Source organism: Monodon monoceros, unplaced genomic scaffold (assembly GCF_005190385.1).
Source record: "Monodon monoceros isolate NGI ecotype Baffin Bay Population unplaced genomic scaffold, NGI_Narwhal_1 Super_Scaffold_2, whole genome shotgun sequence".
Lineage (NCBI taxonomy): Eukaryota > Metazoa > Chordata > Mammalia > Artiodactyla > Monodontidae > Monodon > Monodon monoceros.
Genome location: NW_021703776.1, coordinates 86,726,162 through 86,744,602, shown reverse-complemented (window position 1 = coordinate 86,744,602; position 18,441 = coordinate 86,726,162). Strand labels below are relative to the sequence as shown.

The 18,441-nt window shown below is 49.8% G+C and overlaps 1 protein-coding gene across 1 annotated transcript; it reads left to right on the top strand.

Annotated features, from left to right (window-relative positions):
• Positions 1-1,268: 1,268 nt before the first annotated feature.
• AKR1B1 (aldo-keto reductase family 1 member B) lies at positions 1,269-18,138 on the top strand. Its single transcript, XM_029234244.1, has 10 exons — positions 1,269-1,457; positions 9,598-9,765; positions 10,499-10,615; positions 11,608-11,685; positions 11,990-12,112; positions 12,619-12,725; positions 13,047-13,128; positions 13,691-13,774; positions 15,424-15,506; positions 17,738-18,138. Exons 1-10 carry the CDS (start codon positions 1,392-1,394, stop codon positions 17,778-17,780), a joined length of 951 nt encoding a protein of 316 aa, XP_029090077.1. The 5' UTR covers positions 1,269-1,391; the 3' UTR covers positions 17,781-18,138.
• Positions 18,139-18,441: the final 303 nt, after the last annotated feature.

Sequence of the window (18,441 nt, the reverse complement as noted above, 5' to 3'; positions counted from 1 at the left end):
GCAACCTCTATGCCGACAAAGATCTTATGAATGCAGCGTGGTAGGCTACTGCTGTTCCACCACAAACCAAATTCCCAGCGGTAGGCTCAAATTAAAATTCTCTTATTGGGGGGACAAATAGTATCAGAATTTGCCTACTAACAACAGTTTTTATAATAGTCAAAAGGAAAAAATCTCTGGGCTAGTCTGTTTTGTATAAATTTTTCCTAGGGGGGCACGTTTTAGAAGTCACTAAATGGAAAATCACCAGAATGAAGTTTAGAGAGGTCTGGTTCCTGAGTCATTTACTGGGCAGAGGTAGTTCCCAATCTTGCATAATTAAGGGAAATATTAAAGGGAGATGGAGCAGAAAGATCAAATTTGAGGTAGGGTGCAGCATCATGGAGAAGTGTTGTTGGAAAGAATCCAAAATTGTCTACAAAGGTCTTCCAGCAACTTTCCTATGGTTATCTTGGAAACTAATGTGTTTTCCTACCTGCCAATTAAGGCCGATTAATTTATTATCTAGCACCTCCTAATTCGGAGTATTTTGAAGCTACAATATTAAAGTTAACTTATCTTTTGTGGGTTTCTGCCTTATTCATCTAGAGAGCTTTGCTAAGTTACCATGTATGAAATGTGCTGCTTTGATGGAGTCATACTTACCAAAGACTGAATGTCCTCTCTGTGTTCTGGATTAAGCTCATCAGGGACTTCTAACCTCGAGAGATGCTGGCTTTTGGAGGAAGGCTTGCTGAACCACACTCAGTGTGTACAGACAAAGCTCACATCTAGGGGTGAAATTAGCCCTAGGAGGCTACATACAGGCTGGACAAACCCTAATCTCCAGGTGATGTTTTGTAGCAAGATTGCAAGCCACTTCTCTGGCGTGCACCTTTCTAAGAGCAAAGTTTGCTAAACTACAGCAGCAGTCTGTGTGTTCCTACACATTAAAGACCCGGCTTTGGTCACATTCCCAAAGAGCACGATACTGGTCTTGAACAATAGACAAATGTACCCATATGCGCTCTTTTAAAAAATGAAAAAAAAACCCTTCCCAGGCTACTTATTTACGAGAAGTCTGTTACTTTTGCTAAAACATTCGCGTTTCCACGCTCCACAGCAGTTGGCTGAGCCAGCTGCGCCGCGCGGGGCGTGGGCGAACCACCGGCTAGAAAAGAATCCGGTCCCGCTAGGACCTAGCAGGAGGAGCTTCCCGGCAGAGCCACCCCACCCCGGGCTAACAGAGGCGCTGCGTCCTGATTGGCGGGCGGGCCAATCAGAAGCCGCCTTTGCGTAGCCGGGCGCCTCTCGTACCCGCCGCTTCTGCGGGCCTCACCGGCTATATAAAGGACCGCGCTACAGCCTGTGCTGCATGGTCCTCTGGTCGGAGTCAGCGGAGCTCAGCAGTCATGGCCAACCACCTCGTGCTCTACACCGGCGCAAAGATGCCCGTCTTGGGGCTGGGCACCTGGAAGGTAGGTACCCTGAGGAGCGCAGTCCGGGGCTCGCTTCAGGCTCGGCGCGGCCTGGGGCGGGAAGAGACCTACAGTGACCCTGAGCGACCCCGCCGCGGACGCCCCGCCTGGGAGGAGCCACGCTTGGGCTGGCCGGGACCCCGGCGGGATCGGGCCTGCAGCGCGGGAACCTGGACGCCGAGGCGGGCAGGGCGCTGGCCTGCGGTTTCGGCCCAGGGGCCTTGCGTGGGGGGCTTGAGAACGCCTCATGGGCGGCCGACCCTGTAACCCCTGGTGCTTGGGACCCGCGGGCCGCACTTTGAATCCTACCCCAGCTGGAAAGTCACTAACGGGGCGCCGAACGAAGGGGGCTTCCCGTGTCCCCGCCGCTGTGGCCCCGAGGATGGAGGTCGGGGGCGGGGCCTGAGAGATGGAGGGGAAAGAGCCTTGGGCTCCGGCGTCCCTCGCTCAACGGCACCTCTTACGCCCGCTCCTTTGTCTTTCTTCGAAATCGTTTGTCCTTAATCGTATCCGGTTTTGCTCCCTCAGGAATAAGCGTCCCAAGGTAAGCTCGGAGACTGCAGGTGATTCAGTTAGGCGGCACGAGTTTGCCCAGGACCCGTCTATTTACATGTCCCCAGACGCGAGCCACTGAGCCCCCCAGAGCCGGGCGTGCCTCTCGGGGTGTAGTGTGCTGAGCGGAGAATCTGGGCCGGGAGGTTCCCGCCCGTGCAGAACTGCGAGCTGCCCTCAGTAGTAAAACTCTTCGGAGACCTCGGTACCACTGAAATCTGTGCACAGAGTCCCCAAGAAACGGTTAGGAGTAAAAAGGGTAATCTGAGTATCTGAAAATTAGCACAGAGGGGTGGTATTATGGGCGCCGAGGGAAACCCAATAATTTTAAGCCGCTTATACGTTAGCTTCGGGTATTGTATACTACATTGCACAGCTGTGACCAGGGTTTTCCTTGGAACTTTGAATATAGGATTGGGCATTGGTTATTTACACACAGACAAGGAAAAGAAAACACTGCATGGATTGAGGGCGCCGTGGAATGGTTTGAAGTAGAGCAGCGGATGGTGCTTACCTCAACCCGAAAACCTGCCGTTGAAAATTTGTCAATATAAGGGTGAATACAGGGTCGTAGAGTTGTCTCACACAGAAAGTGTTTCTTGGCCAAAGTGATCAGAGTATATGTGACTTGTGTTTCCTTCCAAAAGCCCAATGGTGGCTCTAAGGGTGTAATTGAATTATGACCATTGTACCAAGTTAAATTGCATCTGTCACAGGTTGTTCTCTTGGAATGGATGTGAACAGACACTTTGTTGGCAATGGCAAGTTACAGTTTTTACGATGGTGAACGACCATCACATGTAACTGGAACAAAAGTTCCACAAAACAATACTTAAACCTTACTGGGTGGGATGCATTCCAATATTTTTATTCTAAGCTCGCGGTTTCAGAAATTATGGTCCTGACCTTAGGTTCGTCATTTCAAAATCACGAGGCTGGGGTAAATAAGGAGTAAAAGTTGATAAAAGCGGGTTTTAAATCATTTGCTTGAGCACTCCCCCCACCAACCTCAAAGCTGTATATTTAGTTAAGATAGCTCTGTAAATCTGTACATTTAGATCATTCATTCCAGCAGACTAAGTTCATTGAGGGCAAGGGTAGCGTCTACCTTGGTCACAGCTATTTACAGCACTGCTCAAGGTGCCTGGTAAATTGTAGGTGCCCTAAAGATATGTGTGGAATTAATACGAAGAAGTAAGATAACTAGATTTTGGGGGCGGCGAGGAGATGTTGTACAGAATTGTGTAGAGGCGTGGTAGGGGAGGTGACAGTGACATGGTATAGGTATGGGCTTGGAGTAGATTTCCTTTTTTTTTTTTCAAGTAAAAAAGGTATATGAATAGTGTTTTAATACCTTTCCCCTGTGTGTGTGTATATATATTCCTTCACAGATGCTGGACAAAGATGGGGTTACCTAAATACCGTTTGCTTATCTTTGTGAGAACTGGGGGAGGCTCTGGGAGTGGGTGCAGCACCTCGTTCCTGTGGATCTTCCATGTGACGGTGGCTGTGTTGTATCCTTCAGACTCCTGGCGGGGCTCTGGGAGTCTCCAATCACTGTTCCTTTGAAGGTCCTCACACTCTCCGTTCTCTCTTTGGAGGTGAAGGTTTCAGGCCCATGGGAGAGCATCTCTGCCTCAGAGCCCATGTGGCTTAGAGGCAGTTTCCCTTGGCAAGCTTGACGTCCCCAATGGACGGTAAATAAGCCATGAGCATTGTATTGCCAGGAAGCAACTAAAACAGAGATTACTTCTGATGCTGACCAGTGTCGTGTTGCTGATAAATGTTTGGCCCTAGCTGAAAAGTTGATGGTAAATGGCCGTTGTAACTCACCCACATACTCAAAACCTAGGAATGGAGATAGAGTTTCTCCATCTCTTTTCCATTATCTCTGTATCTGCCCGCACCCAGGAGCCTTTGAGACATTTTTCCCTAATTTCTAGCCCCCCTCCACCGTAAAGTTCAACATCACAGATAGACTGTACACCTGTCTGTGTCCATTGGCTCTTTGGTGGGCCACAAACCGTTTTATAAGCTAAGATTTTTTTTTGCTGCCGATAAACCAGTTTTTGCCTCTTTGAGGGTGATATCACTTCCTTTAAGAATAGGAGAAAATGCTGAGAAAGAACTCAAGGCAAGCTCATGACGGCCTGAGATCCCGGCCAGGGGAAGAGGGGAGAGGGCAGAGGTGCTGGCACTGGAGCTAAAACAGTAGCTTGTTTTTCTGTTCACCAGCCTCATCTCCCTGCAGGCCTACACCTGGAGCTCTTCAAAGGCAAAGATACTTAAATAAGACCTGCCTGCCCAGGGCCATTCCTGGTCCATCCCCATCTCAACCAAGTGGAGACAGTGATGTCTTGGAATTCAGGACAGATTGATTCATGTTGAGCGGGAGGAAGTTAATCTTGGTTTCATAAGTTGGTCTGTGTTTGTTGCCAAGCCGAGTTATGAGCTTTGGTGTAAAAACCATAGCCAGAATTGACTGTTTTCCTGTGATAAGGCAATGAAAGAGATTCTTCAGCAGAATGCTCTTTATCATTGGAAATTGTGGTTTACATTATTAAACTGTAAAATAAATTTGGACATAGTTGAACACGATAAGCCAAGTGAGGTTGGCTTCTCTGCACCAAACAATGAAAAGCATCTCTGTTGACGTGAAAAATTGCACATTGTTGCCATTCTCAGGGTTCTGCCAGATGCTTATGTTGTTGGAGCCTTACGAGTGTGGCAGATTTTAAGCCTTGTTGATACAAAGCTGCCAGACCCAGGTCTCCCAGCTGTGCGGAGTGGGAGTGTTGTGTGTAAGCACAGGGCAGGCGAGAGGCGAGCAGGCCCAGCTCGCTCAGGTTTACCCCAAGTTGATTGGGACTGTATTGTCAACTGATTAAATTAGAGCAGGGGCTGAAACCCTTTTAGTCCCCAGAATATCTGCGTTCAATATCAGAATACCTTTTTATTATGGAGGGGCTGAATTGGAAGCCAGAATGTTATTTGTGAATAGGAGTTAGGACAAATCAAGGCTGGGACTGTTGCCTAATCCCCATTTCTTTGTATGCTCTTCCAGCAGCTCAGGGGTTGGTAAACCGCAGGCCACAGCCTGTTTTTGTAAATAAAGTTTTATTAGAACACATCTCATTCCTTTACATGTCTTTTATGACTGCTTTTGTGCTGCTGCAGCAGCAGAGTTGAGCGGTTATGACAGACCATTTGGCCCACAAGGCCTAAAATATTTTTTGTCTGGCCGCTTTCAGAAAAAGTTTGCCAACTCCTCTTCCAGAAGATTCTAAGTAAATTAATTGGAACCTGGAATACATTTTGAGAAATTAGGTCACAGGTGTCTGTTTAACATGCATCTAGTTAAAATGCTTTATATTTACAATGAAAAACAGAAAATTATATTGTGACATAGTATTTAAACAAAACCAGTAATAAGAAATAAGCTTAGTTTCTCTTAAATGCAGGTTGGGTTTCTCTGAAGAAAAGCTGGTTTAATCAGAAGAGGTTAAACAGTGTTTTTCAGTGACAGCTTTTCTGGAACATGTTAGTTTACAAGGCCTTAGAGGTTGATGCCCTATTTCTTCATTAATCTAAGTTCACAGCAAAAGTTATGGTTGGGGACTTCCCTGGTGGCTCAGTGCTTAAGAATCCGCCTGCCAATGCAGGAGACACGGATTCGAGCCCTGGTCCGGGAAGATCCTACATGCCGCGGAGCAACTAAGCCTGTGTGCCACAACTACTGAGCCTGCTCTCTAGAGCCTGCGAGCCACAACTACTGAGCCCACGTGCCTAGAGCCTGTGCTCTGCAACAAGAGAAGCCACCACAATGAGAAGCCTGTGCACCGCAACAAAGACCCAACGCAGCCAAAAATTAAAAAAAACAAATAAAAAAATAAAAAGTTACGGTTATCTGTTTCTTGCTCCAGGGTTACCATTGGCACACTGTTCTCATACTTCTTACCCAGGATGGTTTTTCTTCCCCAAAGTGAAGTTTCCTTTGTTCCCTATCCACCTCCTTCATTACAAAAGCGATACCTGCTAACGAGAAAATTTCAAAAAAAAAAAAATGTCTGAAAGGACACAGTCCTTTCCTCCCAGAAATCCCCATGTTAAAACTGCAGAGGATTCAATCTCTGAGATACTTTGTTTTTACCAATGACATTGTTTTATAACCTTTCTTCTTTGGATCTGTGGTGTTTTTGTTGTTGTTTTTTGTTTTTGACTTGCAGAGGGAATAGAGGGAGGGATATTATCTTAAAGTAACGTGCATGGGCCGCAAGCAAAGTCGAAGATGATTAGGTGTTTAAAGGGTGAGAGAGAGAGAGAGAGAGAGACTGACAGTAGTTTTCCTGGGAGTGTTATATAAAAAGAAAATAGGCCCAGTTTGTGAAGCTGATGGTGGCCTCAGGGGCAGAGACTTGTCACCACTGTCACTTGGTGCCATCAGCCCAGAACATCATTAAGTTGCTACCCAAGCTAGAGCTTTGGAGCTGTAAGGTCTGAGGGGAATGGGAATAGGTGCATGTGGCCAAGTCACAGGGCAGATTAGTGGCAGAAATGAATTTCAAACACGATTTTGTCTGTAGGATTTGTATTATTATTATTTTAAAATAAATTGAAAGGATTTGTATAATTTGGTTATTTATAACTTGGGTGTTTCCTCTACTGGTTTTCTGCAGATTTCCTATTAGATGTATGGAAACAGATCTTTACGATTTGTTTTCCTTTCAAAGTCTCAGTCTGGACCCCTGCCTTCCATGGGCAGTTTTCATTGTGGACATGGGATAGGGAGATGGTGTAATTGTATGTTAGCATTCCCAAGTTTATTGAGTCATTTTTTACCGTATCTTAAAGTGATGAGGGAAGTTAGTTTAGTCTCTGTGGGAAGGGCTCTTGATTGAGATAGTATTGAACATAGTTTGTGGATTCTGGTATATTTTCATCTCAGAGGATGATTTTCCAAGCCCAGGAGACTTGTCCTCTCCCTGACCAGTGTCTCACAGCCTCTTGGGGTCCACCCCAGAGTACACAGACCTCTCAGCAGAGGCTGGCTCTCAGGTCCTCGTGCCACCTCGTGCCAGGGTTTGAATCCTGACATCTTACTGCACCATCATGGCCAGTTTCGTAACCTCTCTGCACCTTAGTTCCCTTTTCCACAGAGATAACAGCATCTACCAGGGTCGTGGTGAAGGTTCAATTCAATAATACGTTTAAAACTAGTGAAAATGGACCCATAACAAATGGCAGCTGTTGTTATTTTAAGTTTGAGCCATTGTGGGCTAAACACCGCATGGGGCAGGTTCCATTTTGTTACATATCTGCCCTGGTACAAGCCTTCTAGCAACCGGCATGCCTGTCCCAGAGGCGGGCCTGGCCCGGCCAGCCCAGGTGAGAGCCATTGGCTCCCGGCTGTATACAGAGCCGGTGGCCGCAGGCAGCCTTAGTCCCCACTGCTGCAAAGGTGTCTCTGAAAAGGGGAGGTTGGCATGTAGCACCCGTTCTCAAGAGTCTTTTTATGAATTGCCACAGCTTTTACAAATTTAATTTGTAAAATGCGTGACAGTCCTCGCTTCTGCTTTCTTTCCCCTTTGAAAGCAGTTTGGGCTTAGCTTCCCAGCACGTGCTTCTCTCGCTAATCAGCCCTCTGTCCAGGGAAGGGTCAGGGAGCTGTAGCTTCTTCTCTTGAAGGTCATTTCTGTCCTTGGCTTCTCTATAAAAACATCACAAGAACGTGTTTTTAACTTTTTTTGTCAATTGTTCAGCAGCCTTGATTATCCTACTCTGTACTCTTCTGGTTCCAAGGAACTGAACAACCAATTTAATCTTCAGCAGGAAAAAAAAAAATGTGTCCGGGTGGGGATTCATTGACTTACAAAATGATGTCAGGTGTACCAGATTCAAGGCTATAAAAGATGTGCCCAGGAGCCGTCTCTCACCAACCCTCATCTGTCCCTCAACCCCACTTTCCTCTAGCAGCTCCTGGCTCACATGCTTCCAGCACCGGGACCCCAGCAGAAGGAAATCTTGTCTTGGTAGCATCAGCTGAAGTCCAAAGATTGAGTCTCACGGGCCTGGCTGGGGTCATGTCTCTGGCCCTGCGCCAGTCGCTGTGGCAGATGCAGCGTGTGTCTGGGCTGGGCCCGGGAAAGGTTCCTGCCCCTCTGCCCAGGGTTGGGGGCAGTGAGGTGCTGGACTGGTACAGTACAGGCCCGCAGAGAAATCCAGTCAGGGCGCCATCAAGCCTGAAGAGAGTTGACGCGCGCCGGCAGCCAGTTCCCCGGCTGGGTCTCCTTACCTGTTCTCTTTCCTGGGGAGGGGTGTGCTCTGCTCTCAGCAGCAGCTGTGCCCAGGACGCCCCAAGGAGGCCGTGGTACTTACTCCGTTCTGGTTATGCCAAGGTTTCCGTGCTCTGTTCCTTTAACCGAGAAGGGTGGGGGGAAGGCTGCAGGTGTAGCTTCTTGGGTCCTCCAGGGAACTAGGAGGTTGCCAGATTGTCTGAAGATGTTTTCTGATCTCATACCTGAGGTCAGCATCACCTGTCCACGCCCCCTACTCCCTCCGTGGTGGCCAGAGAGCTGGGCGAGGGTCCCCCGCTCCTCTGCCCTGGCCTGTTCACAACAGCCCATGTCAAAACAGCAGATGTCTGCAGCTGCTCATGGCCCTGGGGAGTTTTCCTGATCATTCTTTTCTACCCCAGCTCTCCAGAGGAATGCGCTGTATGCATGCAACAGTCTGATGCACACGCGTTTGCTTTCCACCTTTCTGGTCTGAGAGGAGCATCGCGGAGATGAGTGTCTGTACGGCCAGACTGGGTGCTGGGGGCGCTCCCCACGCCTGTCCCGCTCACTCAGACGCGCAGATGGTCAGGGCAGGCGCGGCGCGTTCAGTCTTTTTGCCGCTCTGACCACAAACCATATGGTCTTCCACAGCTCCCATTTCCCCCTCCTGTCAACTCATTTCTGTCCGCTAATACCTCTGAGGGCCCACCTCCCACCTCCACCTCTTAAAGCAGATTCTTACACAGTGAGATTGGAGCACAGGCCTTTGAATCTGCACCAGTAATGTTCCTGACTTTGATACACTCAAAACTGCTTAAAAACAAGTGATGGCCAATACCAGAATCCACGAGTGGAAGGAGAAAATAAATCGTAGGCATTCACTCACGGAACTCGGGAACCAAACGGGAATTGGAGTGAATATTTACAGCGCTTCTGAAATATTTTGAGCTGTTTGAAGGAAATGGTATTCCTTATTGTCTTGGGAACCTAATAGATCCAGAGAGTGGGGGATTTTTTATACCGTCAATGGGTTCTGAAGAAACAAGGAAGTGAGAGGCTTTGGCCCATCTAATTCAGGTGATCTGTACCGCTAGTACGTGGTTGTCAGATTTTCCTAAAATGAAGCAACGTTGCATCTCACCTCGGGATGTTCAGACACTTGCCGTGGCCTGCCTTTGCTAGCCTTAAAAGAAGTAGGAGTCCCTGAGGAGCCGTGGGTTCCTGCTGCCCTTGCTTCTGGGTTGTGTGCACACTGTGTGTTTTGTTTCATTTTTGGTTTTATCCCCATGCCTTCCATTTCCTGTTTCTTTCAGTCCCCTCCAGGCAAAGTGACGGAGGCTGTGAAGGTAGCGATTGACCTTGGATACCGTCACATTGACTGTGCCCACGTGTACCAGAACGAGAACGAGGTGGGGTTGGCCATCCAGGAGAAGCTCCAGGAGCAGGTGGTGAAGCGTGAGGACCTCTTCATCGTCAGCAAGGTACCCCGCTCTGCAGGGGAACCTGAGGGAGGGTTCTCGTCCACATTCATCCAGGGGCAGCGTTAGCTTAGGGGCCACGACCACACTCTGGGGCCTCCTAATACAGCTGCGGTTATCACCCGGCAGGCAGTTCTTCCAGGGGAAGTGTGTTGACTCAAGGCCATGAGGGCTCTAGGGCTCGCCCGTCTGTGGCCGCCTGTCTGTTGGATGGTCATTCCGCCCGGACCCATTGGTTGGAGCCCCTTGCTGATGTGGCCAAAGCAGTGGGTTGGCGCCCCCTTTCCAGGGAGTTATCTTTGAGGACGGTACTTGGTTCCCATCCGCAGACTGATCTCTGCCGCTGGCCACTGTCTTTCACCCAGAGGCTGGTGGTGCCCAAAGGACACCGGGTGGGAGGGTGAGGCTGGCTCCACGAAGACCAGCCTGTGGGAGAGTGGGCCAGAGAGCTCATGTTTAGAGCCTGGGGCTGGCTTGCTGACCTGTCCATTCTACTTGGTGCCTTCAGTTTGGTCCTTGTGAAAGGTTTCCTTGATCTGATCACCCTCCCTTCCTTTGGAAGAGTTAGGATCCACGTGTGAAATGGAATCTCCCTCCCCACTGTTTACAGCGTCACAGTGAAGTGGGTGGGTTGTGGGGAGAGGAAAGCAAGTTCTCTGTCCCCGAGCTGTCTGGCTCCCGGCCGGGAGAGCGCTTCTGGCACGCAGGGTAAGACTTGTTCTCTCGCTGGCTTCAGCTGTGGTGCACGTTCCATGAGAAGGACCTGGTGAAAGGCGCCTGCCAGAAGACGCTCAGTGACCTGAAGCTGGACTACCTGGACCTCTACCTTATTCACTGGCCCACTGGCTTCAAGGTAGGTACCCGGGGCTCAGGTGTAGCCTGTGGCATCACCCTCTCCTGTTAGCAGGTCGTGAGCAGGTACACAGTCTGTGTGTGTCCTTGCTGCTCTGCTCAAGGTATGGTCCCTGGACCGGCAGCAATGGCATCACCTGGGAGCTTGTTAGAACTCAGTCTCATGCCCCACCCAGGCCCTTTGAATCTGAACCTCAGGTGACTCACATGCACATTTCAGAGTTTGAAGAATGCTGCTCTTTGTCATTTGGTGATTGTATAATTTGAAACTTTGTGACAGTGAACATGGCTCAGGTGACACTCCTGCCCATGGCCATAAGATGTCATCAGTGACCGCCCCCCCCCCCCCCCCCCGTCCCCGCCTCAGGCACCTACACACATACCCATTCATACCCTGTGCATGTTTGTGCGTGTTTCTACATTCCACACACACCCCATCCTGCGGAAGCTGGGTAAACCTTGGCAGCCTGCCTCTTCACAAAAAGCTCTAGAGTTATTATGTCCTTTGCCTCCTTTCTAGCCACAGGGCTCAGTTTTCTGCTTTGTCAACCAGCTTGAAGGCATGCAGGTTTTTACCCTGTAACTCTTATTTTATTGCACTGTGGTATATCGAGGCCTTACTTTCAACCTTTTTCACAGTAAGCTGGCAAGGCTCGGTGAGGTGGTGGTTTTGTAGGTTTGGATCCAGCCAGGACATGGGCCCTGTGAATCCTGGTCCTGAGTCCTCCCTGCCCACGCACATACTGCCATCCACAGCAGGGTTCATCTCACTGACCGAGAATTGTCCATCTCCACCTGATGGTCAGCACCAGCCCAGGAGTTGTCTGCCGTTTCTTCTTCACACTGACACGGATTTGCTCTTGATTATCCTCTAAAACCGTAGCCAGCTATTGTAGCTTAGAATAATTGTATTAGAACTTTGCTTTCAAAGATGCAGCTCCCCCAGCAGATCTATGCAGGTCTGTTACTGATTGTCTTTGATTGTTACCACAGCCTGGGAAGGACTTTTTCCCATTGGATGGGGATGGCAACGTGGTTCCCAGTGACAACGATTTTGTGGACACCTGGACGGTAAGGCAGCCCCTGGCTTGGCCTCCCCTTCCTTGCCAGCTCCCCAGTCTCCTTGCGAGGGGCCAGGTGTGAATACCCGGCTCTGCCATTTCTTTCGCTGTAATTGTTACTCTCTGTTTTTTGCTCTTCCTGTCTCATTAAAGCCAACCTGGCTTTTGTCTTGGTGCCTCTTGTCTTCCCAAAGATCTAATTTGCTATCACCGAATAGGTCAGGACCTGGTAAGTTGTCTGGTGCGAGAGGTGCTTCTGACCCTTGTCCTTTTGGGCACATGTCAGCAGCAAGCAGACCCTCTTTGGTCTCTAGGCCATGGAAGAGCTGGTGGACGAAGGGCTGGTGAAAGCTATTGGAGTCTCCAACTTCAACCATCTCCAGGTGGAGAAGATCTTAAACAAACCTGGCTTAAAATATAAGCCGGCGGTTAACCAGGTAACATCCGGCAAGGAAGCCACTCTGCCTGTTTGTTACTGTGTGATCCTACCAGTTACTTTCTGTCCGTGTCACCTGGGGCACAGCCGGGAGGCAGGTCCCTGGGTGCTGGCAGAGTCCTGATTTATGGCTCAGAAAGATAGTGACACATCTGGGAGTGAAACTTGCAGGAGAGAACGGGTTTGAGCCTGCCTTGTGAAGACTCAGGGTCTTGAGATGAGCTGTGAGCAGACATTGAGATCCTCAGACCTGTCACAGTTGATAAATGGCCAAAGCCAGAAAAACCCTCAGGGCCCATGGCGACAGTAACAAGATTATTCTCGTTAATGTCAAGGACAGTTGCTGGGAAACAGAGACAGTTGTTAACAGCTTATCTAGGAGTTGGGACATTGGTTACATATAACTTTATCTCTGGGGAGGGAAGGGCTTAGCATGGGGAGACTTCCTGTGTGTCCCATGGCCCGTGCCCACCGTGGCACCATCAGCCCTCCTGTTTGCATCTGCAGGTCGAGTGCCACCCGTACCTCACTCAGGAGAAGTTAATCCAGTACTGCCAGTCCAAAGGCATTGTAGTGACTGCCTACAGTCCCCTTGGCTCTCCCGACAGGCCCTGGTGAGTTTCCACGGGATTGTGTTCTCTTGTCAGCTAGTGACGATTAGAAATGGCTACAGAGAAAAATCCAGCATCAAGGAAAATGCTTCTGGGGCTGATGGGCAGACCTCCCCAGGAGCCTCCTGTTGGGTTTCCTGGTTGGTGTTTCCAGGAGCAAGATGCCTACTCTTTTTCCAACGGGTTGGGAGTTTGTAACTGAGCTCTGAATCAGAAGACAGGCAGGCTGCCCTCCAAGGTCGATGAGGGTTAGGGTTAGGGTTGCCGGCTGCCTGGAGTGGTGGCGATGATGGTTGCTCACGCAGACCGGGTTTCTGTCTCCAGGGCCAAGCCCGAGGACCCTTCCCTACTGGAGGATCCCAGGATCAAAGCGATTGCAGACAAACACAATAAAACCACAGCCCAGGTACAGCCATTTCCAGGCGCTCATGACTGTTCCCAGAACTTCCTGCATTCGTGGTGGTGGTTCCCATTAGCCGGGGGGGGAGAGTGACCGAGCCCTGTCAAGCGCTCCCTGGATGTGTGGCTCGGGTCCTGGAGTGTGTGGTGGAAAGGGACTTAGAAGACTGCCTGTGGTCTGGGGATAATCGGACCTGCCCTTCTACCTCCGAGGGCTGGCACGAGGGTCAGCACTCAGCACTGTTTGGGAACACCCGTCTCTGTACTCATAGAAGGCCACTCGTGATCAGCTGAGCGCTCCCCAATGGTAGAGCGAGTTCCCAGACAGGGAGTAATGTACCCGGGAGATGCGGAAGCACGTGGCAAGGAGGCTGAGAGTGGGGCTCGGGGGTCAGATCCTGAGTGTCTCCCCTCCCCCTTGCTGGGCATGACCCCATCACCTCTGAGCCTTGGTTTCCTCGCTGTGAAGTTCTGGGGTTTCTTTCTCCAGGTGATGGGTGTGTAAGATTAGGTGAGATGAAAGTGTAGAGCCCCTGGTATACGGACGCACTCGGCACCTCTGTTCACAGGTTCTGATCCGGTTCCCCATGCAGAGGAACTTGATCGTGATCCCCAAGTCTGTGACGCCTGAACGCATTGCTGAGAACTTCCAGGTAAAAGGTCCTGGCTGGTCGGCCCAGGGTCTCTTCAGTGGAGGAGGGGCCAGCTCTTCACAGGGCCTCTGGATTGTCGTGTGTGGGCCCCCCCCTCCCCCCGTCTCCTCTTGGAGTGGCAGGGAGCCCACTGTGGACTAGGGACAGTGGTTCCTCTGGGAGGCGGTGCTACGCCCGGCAGGCCCTGGCCTCGGGCCCCGCTCTGCATGCACACACCTGTGCTGAGGCTCCTCGGGGAACTCATCATTTGCCGAGAAATGTTGCTCTTGAGTGATGCTCCCTGGGTTTGCCTCAGGGCTCCGTTAGTTACTGTGCCTCAGTTTCCCCATCTGTAACATAGTACCTATTTCAAGAGTTGTCATGAAGATTAAAAAAGATGCACCGAAGGGCTTCACGCAATGCTTGGTACCTTCATAAGCACTCAGCAAACACTGCTGTGCTGGTAAGTCCGAGGCCTGCACAGACCTTACAGGGCACCAGTGAGGTGTTCTCTCCGAGCACCTGCCAGAGCAGAGCAGACCTCCTGGCACCTCCTGCCTGCCTGCCTCTCATACCAGTGTTGGGGGCTGGGCTGGGAGAAGAACTCTCCAGGAGGGTCCCTGCGCCCGTGAGCCTCTGCTGTCACTGAGCAGAGCAGCTCTGCCCGGACCCGCTCTGTCTTCACCTGAGCCCTGGTTCCCAGCAGCTCTTGTTTCCATAGCAAGCAGCTGATTCTTGCCTGTTCCACTGGCCAGGCTGTGGCTGTAACACGTGCTGCTGGTCCCTGGGGCCTGGGGAGGGTGGAGGAGATAAATAAAGTGGTAAAACGGTGACCACGAGAAACACATATCCTGCTAGAGATGCATTTTTTGTTTCATATTTTATGTTTTCAAGGGGTTAGAAAAGAAACATTATAAAATGACTAATCTCTAGTACTAACATAATTATTTTGCATCTTACTGTGTAGTCTGCACATTTTTGCACGGTTGTGATCACAGAGTATGCAGCAGGCTTTCTTTCTGCACATTCCGCGATCATCCAAGCTGAGGGCCCTCCTCTGGTCCTGGGGTAGGCAAAGTTCTCCACCTGATACGCCTTTCTCGTCTTCTCTGTCAAGACCTTATCTGGCTTCTTAGGCCCATCTCAAATGGCATCTCCTTTGACCACATCCTTCAGCTTCCCAGCTGGAATTCCTTCCTGATTCCTCTGGATTCCCTGCGTGCTTTGTGGAGCCTCTTTCCTGCAGTGCGCAGCTAATTATTCCCTGTAGCATAGCTGTTGAATTACCTCGTCCTTTGCTTCATTGTAAATTGAGGCAAAGACACTTCTTACCCATCACTGTATTCCCCCGGTGCTTATCACAGTGGAAGCGGTCGGCAGAGGTTTTGAAATGAATGGAAGAAAAAGTATCATTTTGTTCGGAGGTTCTGGAAGGGAAGGTCTGTTTTCATTGTTCACATAGTACCCAGACAAAACATGTGCGCTCTCTGAATAGTCATGTAAGAAACTTTCTCTGAGTTTAGTCTACCTTCCTGCCCCTCCGCACTCCAGGCAACATCTCATCAGTGATCCTTCCTGGAGCTGCTTGTATGCTTCCCTATTCTGTGTTTGATAGCTGTTTACAGAGCTTATTGGAAGGTTGGTTTTTTGTTTTTGTTTTTTCTTTTTAGGTCTTTGACTTTGAACTCAGCAGTGCGGACATGACCACCTTACTCAGCTACAACAGGAACTGGAGGGTCTGTGCCTTGGTGAGGTGAGTCCCGGGAGAGCCCCAGGAGGGTATCAGGTGCTGCAGATGAAAGAATAACGCCTGGAGGCCTCCCTGTCCAAGTCCTGCTATTGCAGCGGCTCTGACTTGTGCATGTTACCTTGCCTGCTAACTTGCCTTCTCCTCCGTGTACAGCAGGAAACATTTACACTGTGTCAGCTGAGCCGCACTCAGCCCCCCGGGAAATGCAGGGAGCTCTGCCCTAGATGTCTTCTCCCGCTCCCATGCACTGTTGGCCTAACCTGCAGTAACCACATATATTGACTTTTAGTTTTCAAATTTTAGTGGCACATCTGAAACCAGATGATCCCAGGTGGCTCGTGCCCCGCCTTCTTGGAAAAATTTGCATGTGACTCCTTATCTCTAATGACTAATGAAAGGGTTCTAGTTGGAAGACCATGGTGCTTGGGGCTCGTGATCATCCCAGCTCCGACAGCGATTAAACCATGTGACTGAGAATCACTCGGCCCCTCCAGCTATATATGTGCTGGTTCCTTGTATTCCCTCTGACTTGTAGTGTGGAATCTGAGGGAGATGACAAGCAAGGTGGTTTTTTCTCTTTTCGTTTTTGCACCACTGCATTAACTCCGTAAAGTTTAAAACTCATTTTCTACTTTCAAGAAGAATCTCCCCACTTCACAGTGGAGACTAAGAACCTCCTCTCTCGTGATTTTTATCGTCCGACTTCTCTGTTTCTTCTCTTCTTCTCGAGTAGTTACTCTTCTAAGCAAAATTTGAGCATTCCCTAAGGCCGGCTCGGGTGCTAGCTCTCTCCTTCCAGCCTCTGCTCTCTCTCCAGTTCTGGGTTTGCACCGCTGGTGGCTTCCCACCGCCCTGGCAGGTGTTCGCCAGGTTTGCATCTTGGCCGATAACTCTCTCCTGAGCTTCGTTCAAGCACATGCCTGTGAGTGTGTTGCTGCCACGCCATGGCCTCAGATTCGGAATAGGCCAGAAGCAGAGTTTACCACGGGCCCTTTCTGATGTCCCTGTTTGTGTTAATGGTGCTTACCCTTTAGACATTAAAATCATTTTTGATCTGGCGGGCAAGGGAGAGAGAAGAGAGAAGTGAATCAGTCGCCAAGTTACATCTGTTCTGCTTTGAGAATCACTGATCGTTCATTCAGTTTCCTTTTTCCTTCCTGCTGCTGACGCAGCATATTGAAGGGCAGACAAACCACAGGGGTTTTCTTTTCGGCCCCTTTATGTATAGACTCCTTCTACTCTCTAGTGCTATTCTAGAAACAGCTTTAGATTATCCTGTGGCCACTGATGTTTAATGGGTTAGGATTGGAGCGGGGAGGGAGCGTCTGGCTGCAACATCCCCAGGTCACCTAGGAAGCTTTTTCTAACCATATGTACACATACATACGTACATCCACACTGCCACAGTTTGGCATCTATTGCTATACTGAGCCCCTGTGGCTAATGGCAGTGTTACATTTCTCAGGTTTGATAGGATGCCAAAAAAAAAAAAAAATCCATGGGGAACTTTTGAATTGCCTAAATATTTGAGTGGGAGTTGTATGCCCCAAGCAGGGTTCACCCTGGGCCTTTCACACTCTGCCCAGCCAGACTTCCCAACGCTGTTGCCATTACATTCCCAACACAGGCCATTGGCCCTGCAGATGGGACTGTGAACCTTGGCCAACACGTATGCCTGCATCAGTCCACCCCCAGCTCGACATCCAGCCTGTCCCCTCTCCCTGTGTTTCCTGTAGCAAATCCTCAACTACTCTCCTGGCCTCACTTCAGCTCCCACTGGTACCAGGAGGTTTTGGAGGTGACAGTGGCTTCTTGTTCCACGTGTTCGGAGCACTTGCTGTGTCATGCGTGCAGACTTGTTAACATCTCTTATGTTATTATCACCCTCTTACTGTTTAAGGCAATAGGTGCTCTCTGGTCCTGCAACTAGACTGAGTTACCAGGCGGCAGGAATCGTGTCTTGCCGCCCTGCACACCTTAGGCACAGTGCTGGGCACACAGGGAGGGTGGTGTCCATCACACAGGTGCTGATGGATGAGAGCCCCCTGGCAGAGGACTGGAAGGTGGGCCATGACCCCAAGGGCAGACCCAGGATCTGCAGTCTCAGAAGAGGCTTGTGCCCTCTGAGGCCTCTCTTTCTACCTAAATGAGACACCATTTCTGACTTTTTGAAGTTTGTTATGGTCAAAGTCTCTTCGTCAAAAAGCTAATGTGTTTCTGTTTTTTCCTGATAGCTGTGCCGCCCACAAGGATTATCCCTTTCATGAGGAGTTTTGAAGCTGTGGGTGCCTGCCCTTCCCCAGGTGACCTGCTTTTCCCCGCCTCACTTTTATTGTGTGTAGTATAGTTTGGCCTGTGTCCCTCAGCGGTGGGTCAGCGACTTACAGATGAACCAACGAGGGCTCAGCCAGCTTGGTGTTGGGTCCGAAGAGCAGAATCAGTAGATTAGAAGTCTCTTCAGTTTTCTTTGCCCTTCTTCTTGTCCATCTGGGGAAAGCACAACCCAATACCCTTTTCTAAATTGAATTTACAAGATCAAAATAGTGCCTCTAACAATTGCATTTTGATTGCTTGGAACTGTAATCCTTTCAGCTAGACTTTTCTTTGCCTCAAATAAAATGTGCTCTTATGAGTTTGATGCTGTTTATTTTGTTTTGGTTTGTTGAGACGATGTACCGCCTTCCCTGCCCCTCAACCTTCCTCCTGTTGATACCCATACAGCAGGCCACTCAGCTCTGCAACAGGAGGGAGGACTTGGTGTCTTTACTTTTAGGTGGGGACCCATCACCTCGGTACTTCACCCATTTAGCTTTAGGGGTCTGGGTCTCATCCTGGCTGCGCATCAGAGACACCTGGGAGGTTTTGAATGCTAGCATGTCTGGCCCTCATCCCTGGAAACTGACCTCATTTGTCCAGGTGTACCCAGGACATCAAGAGT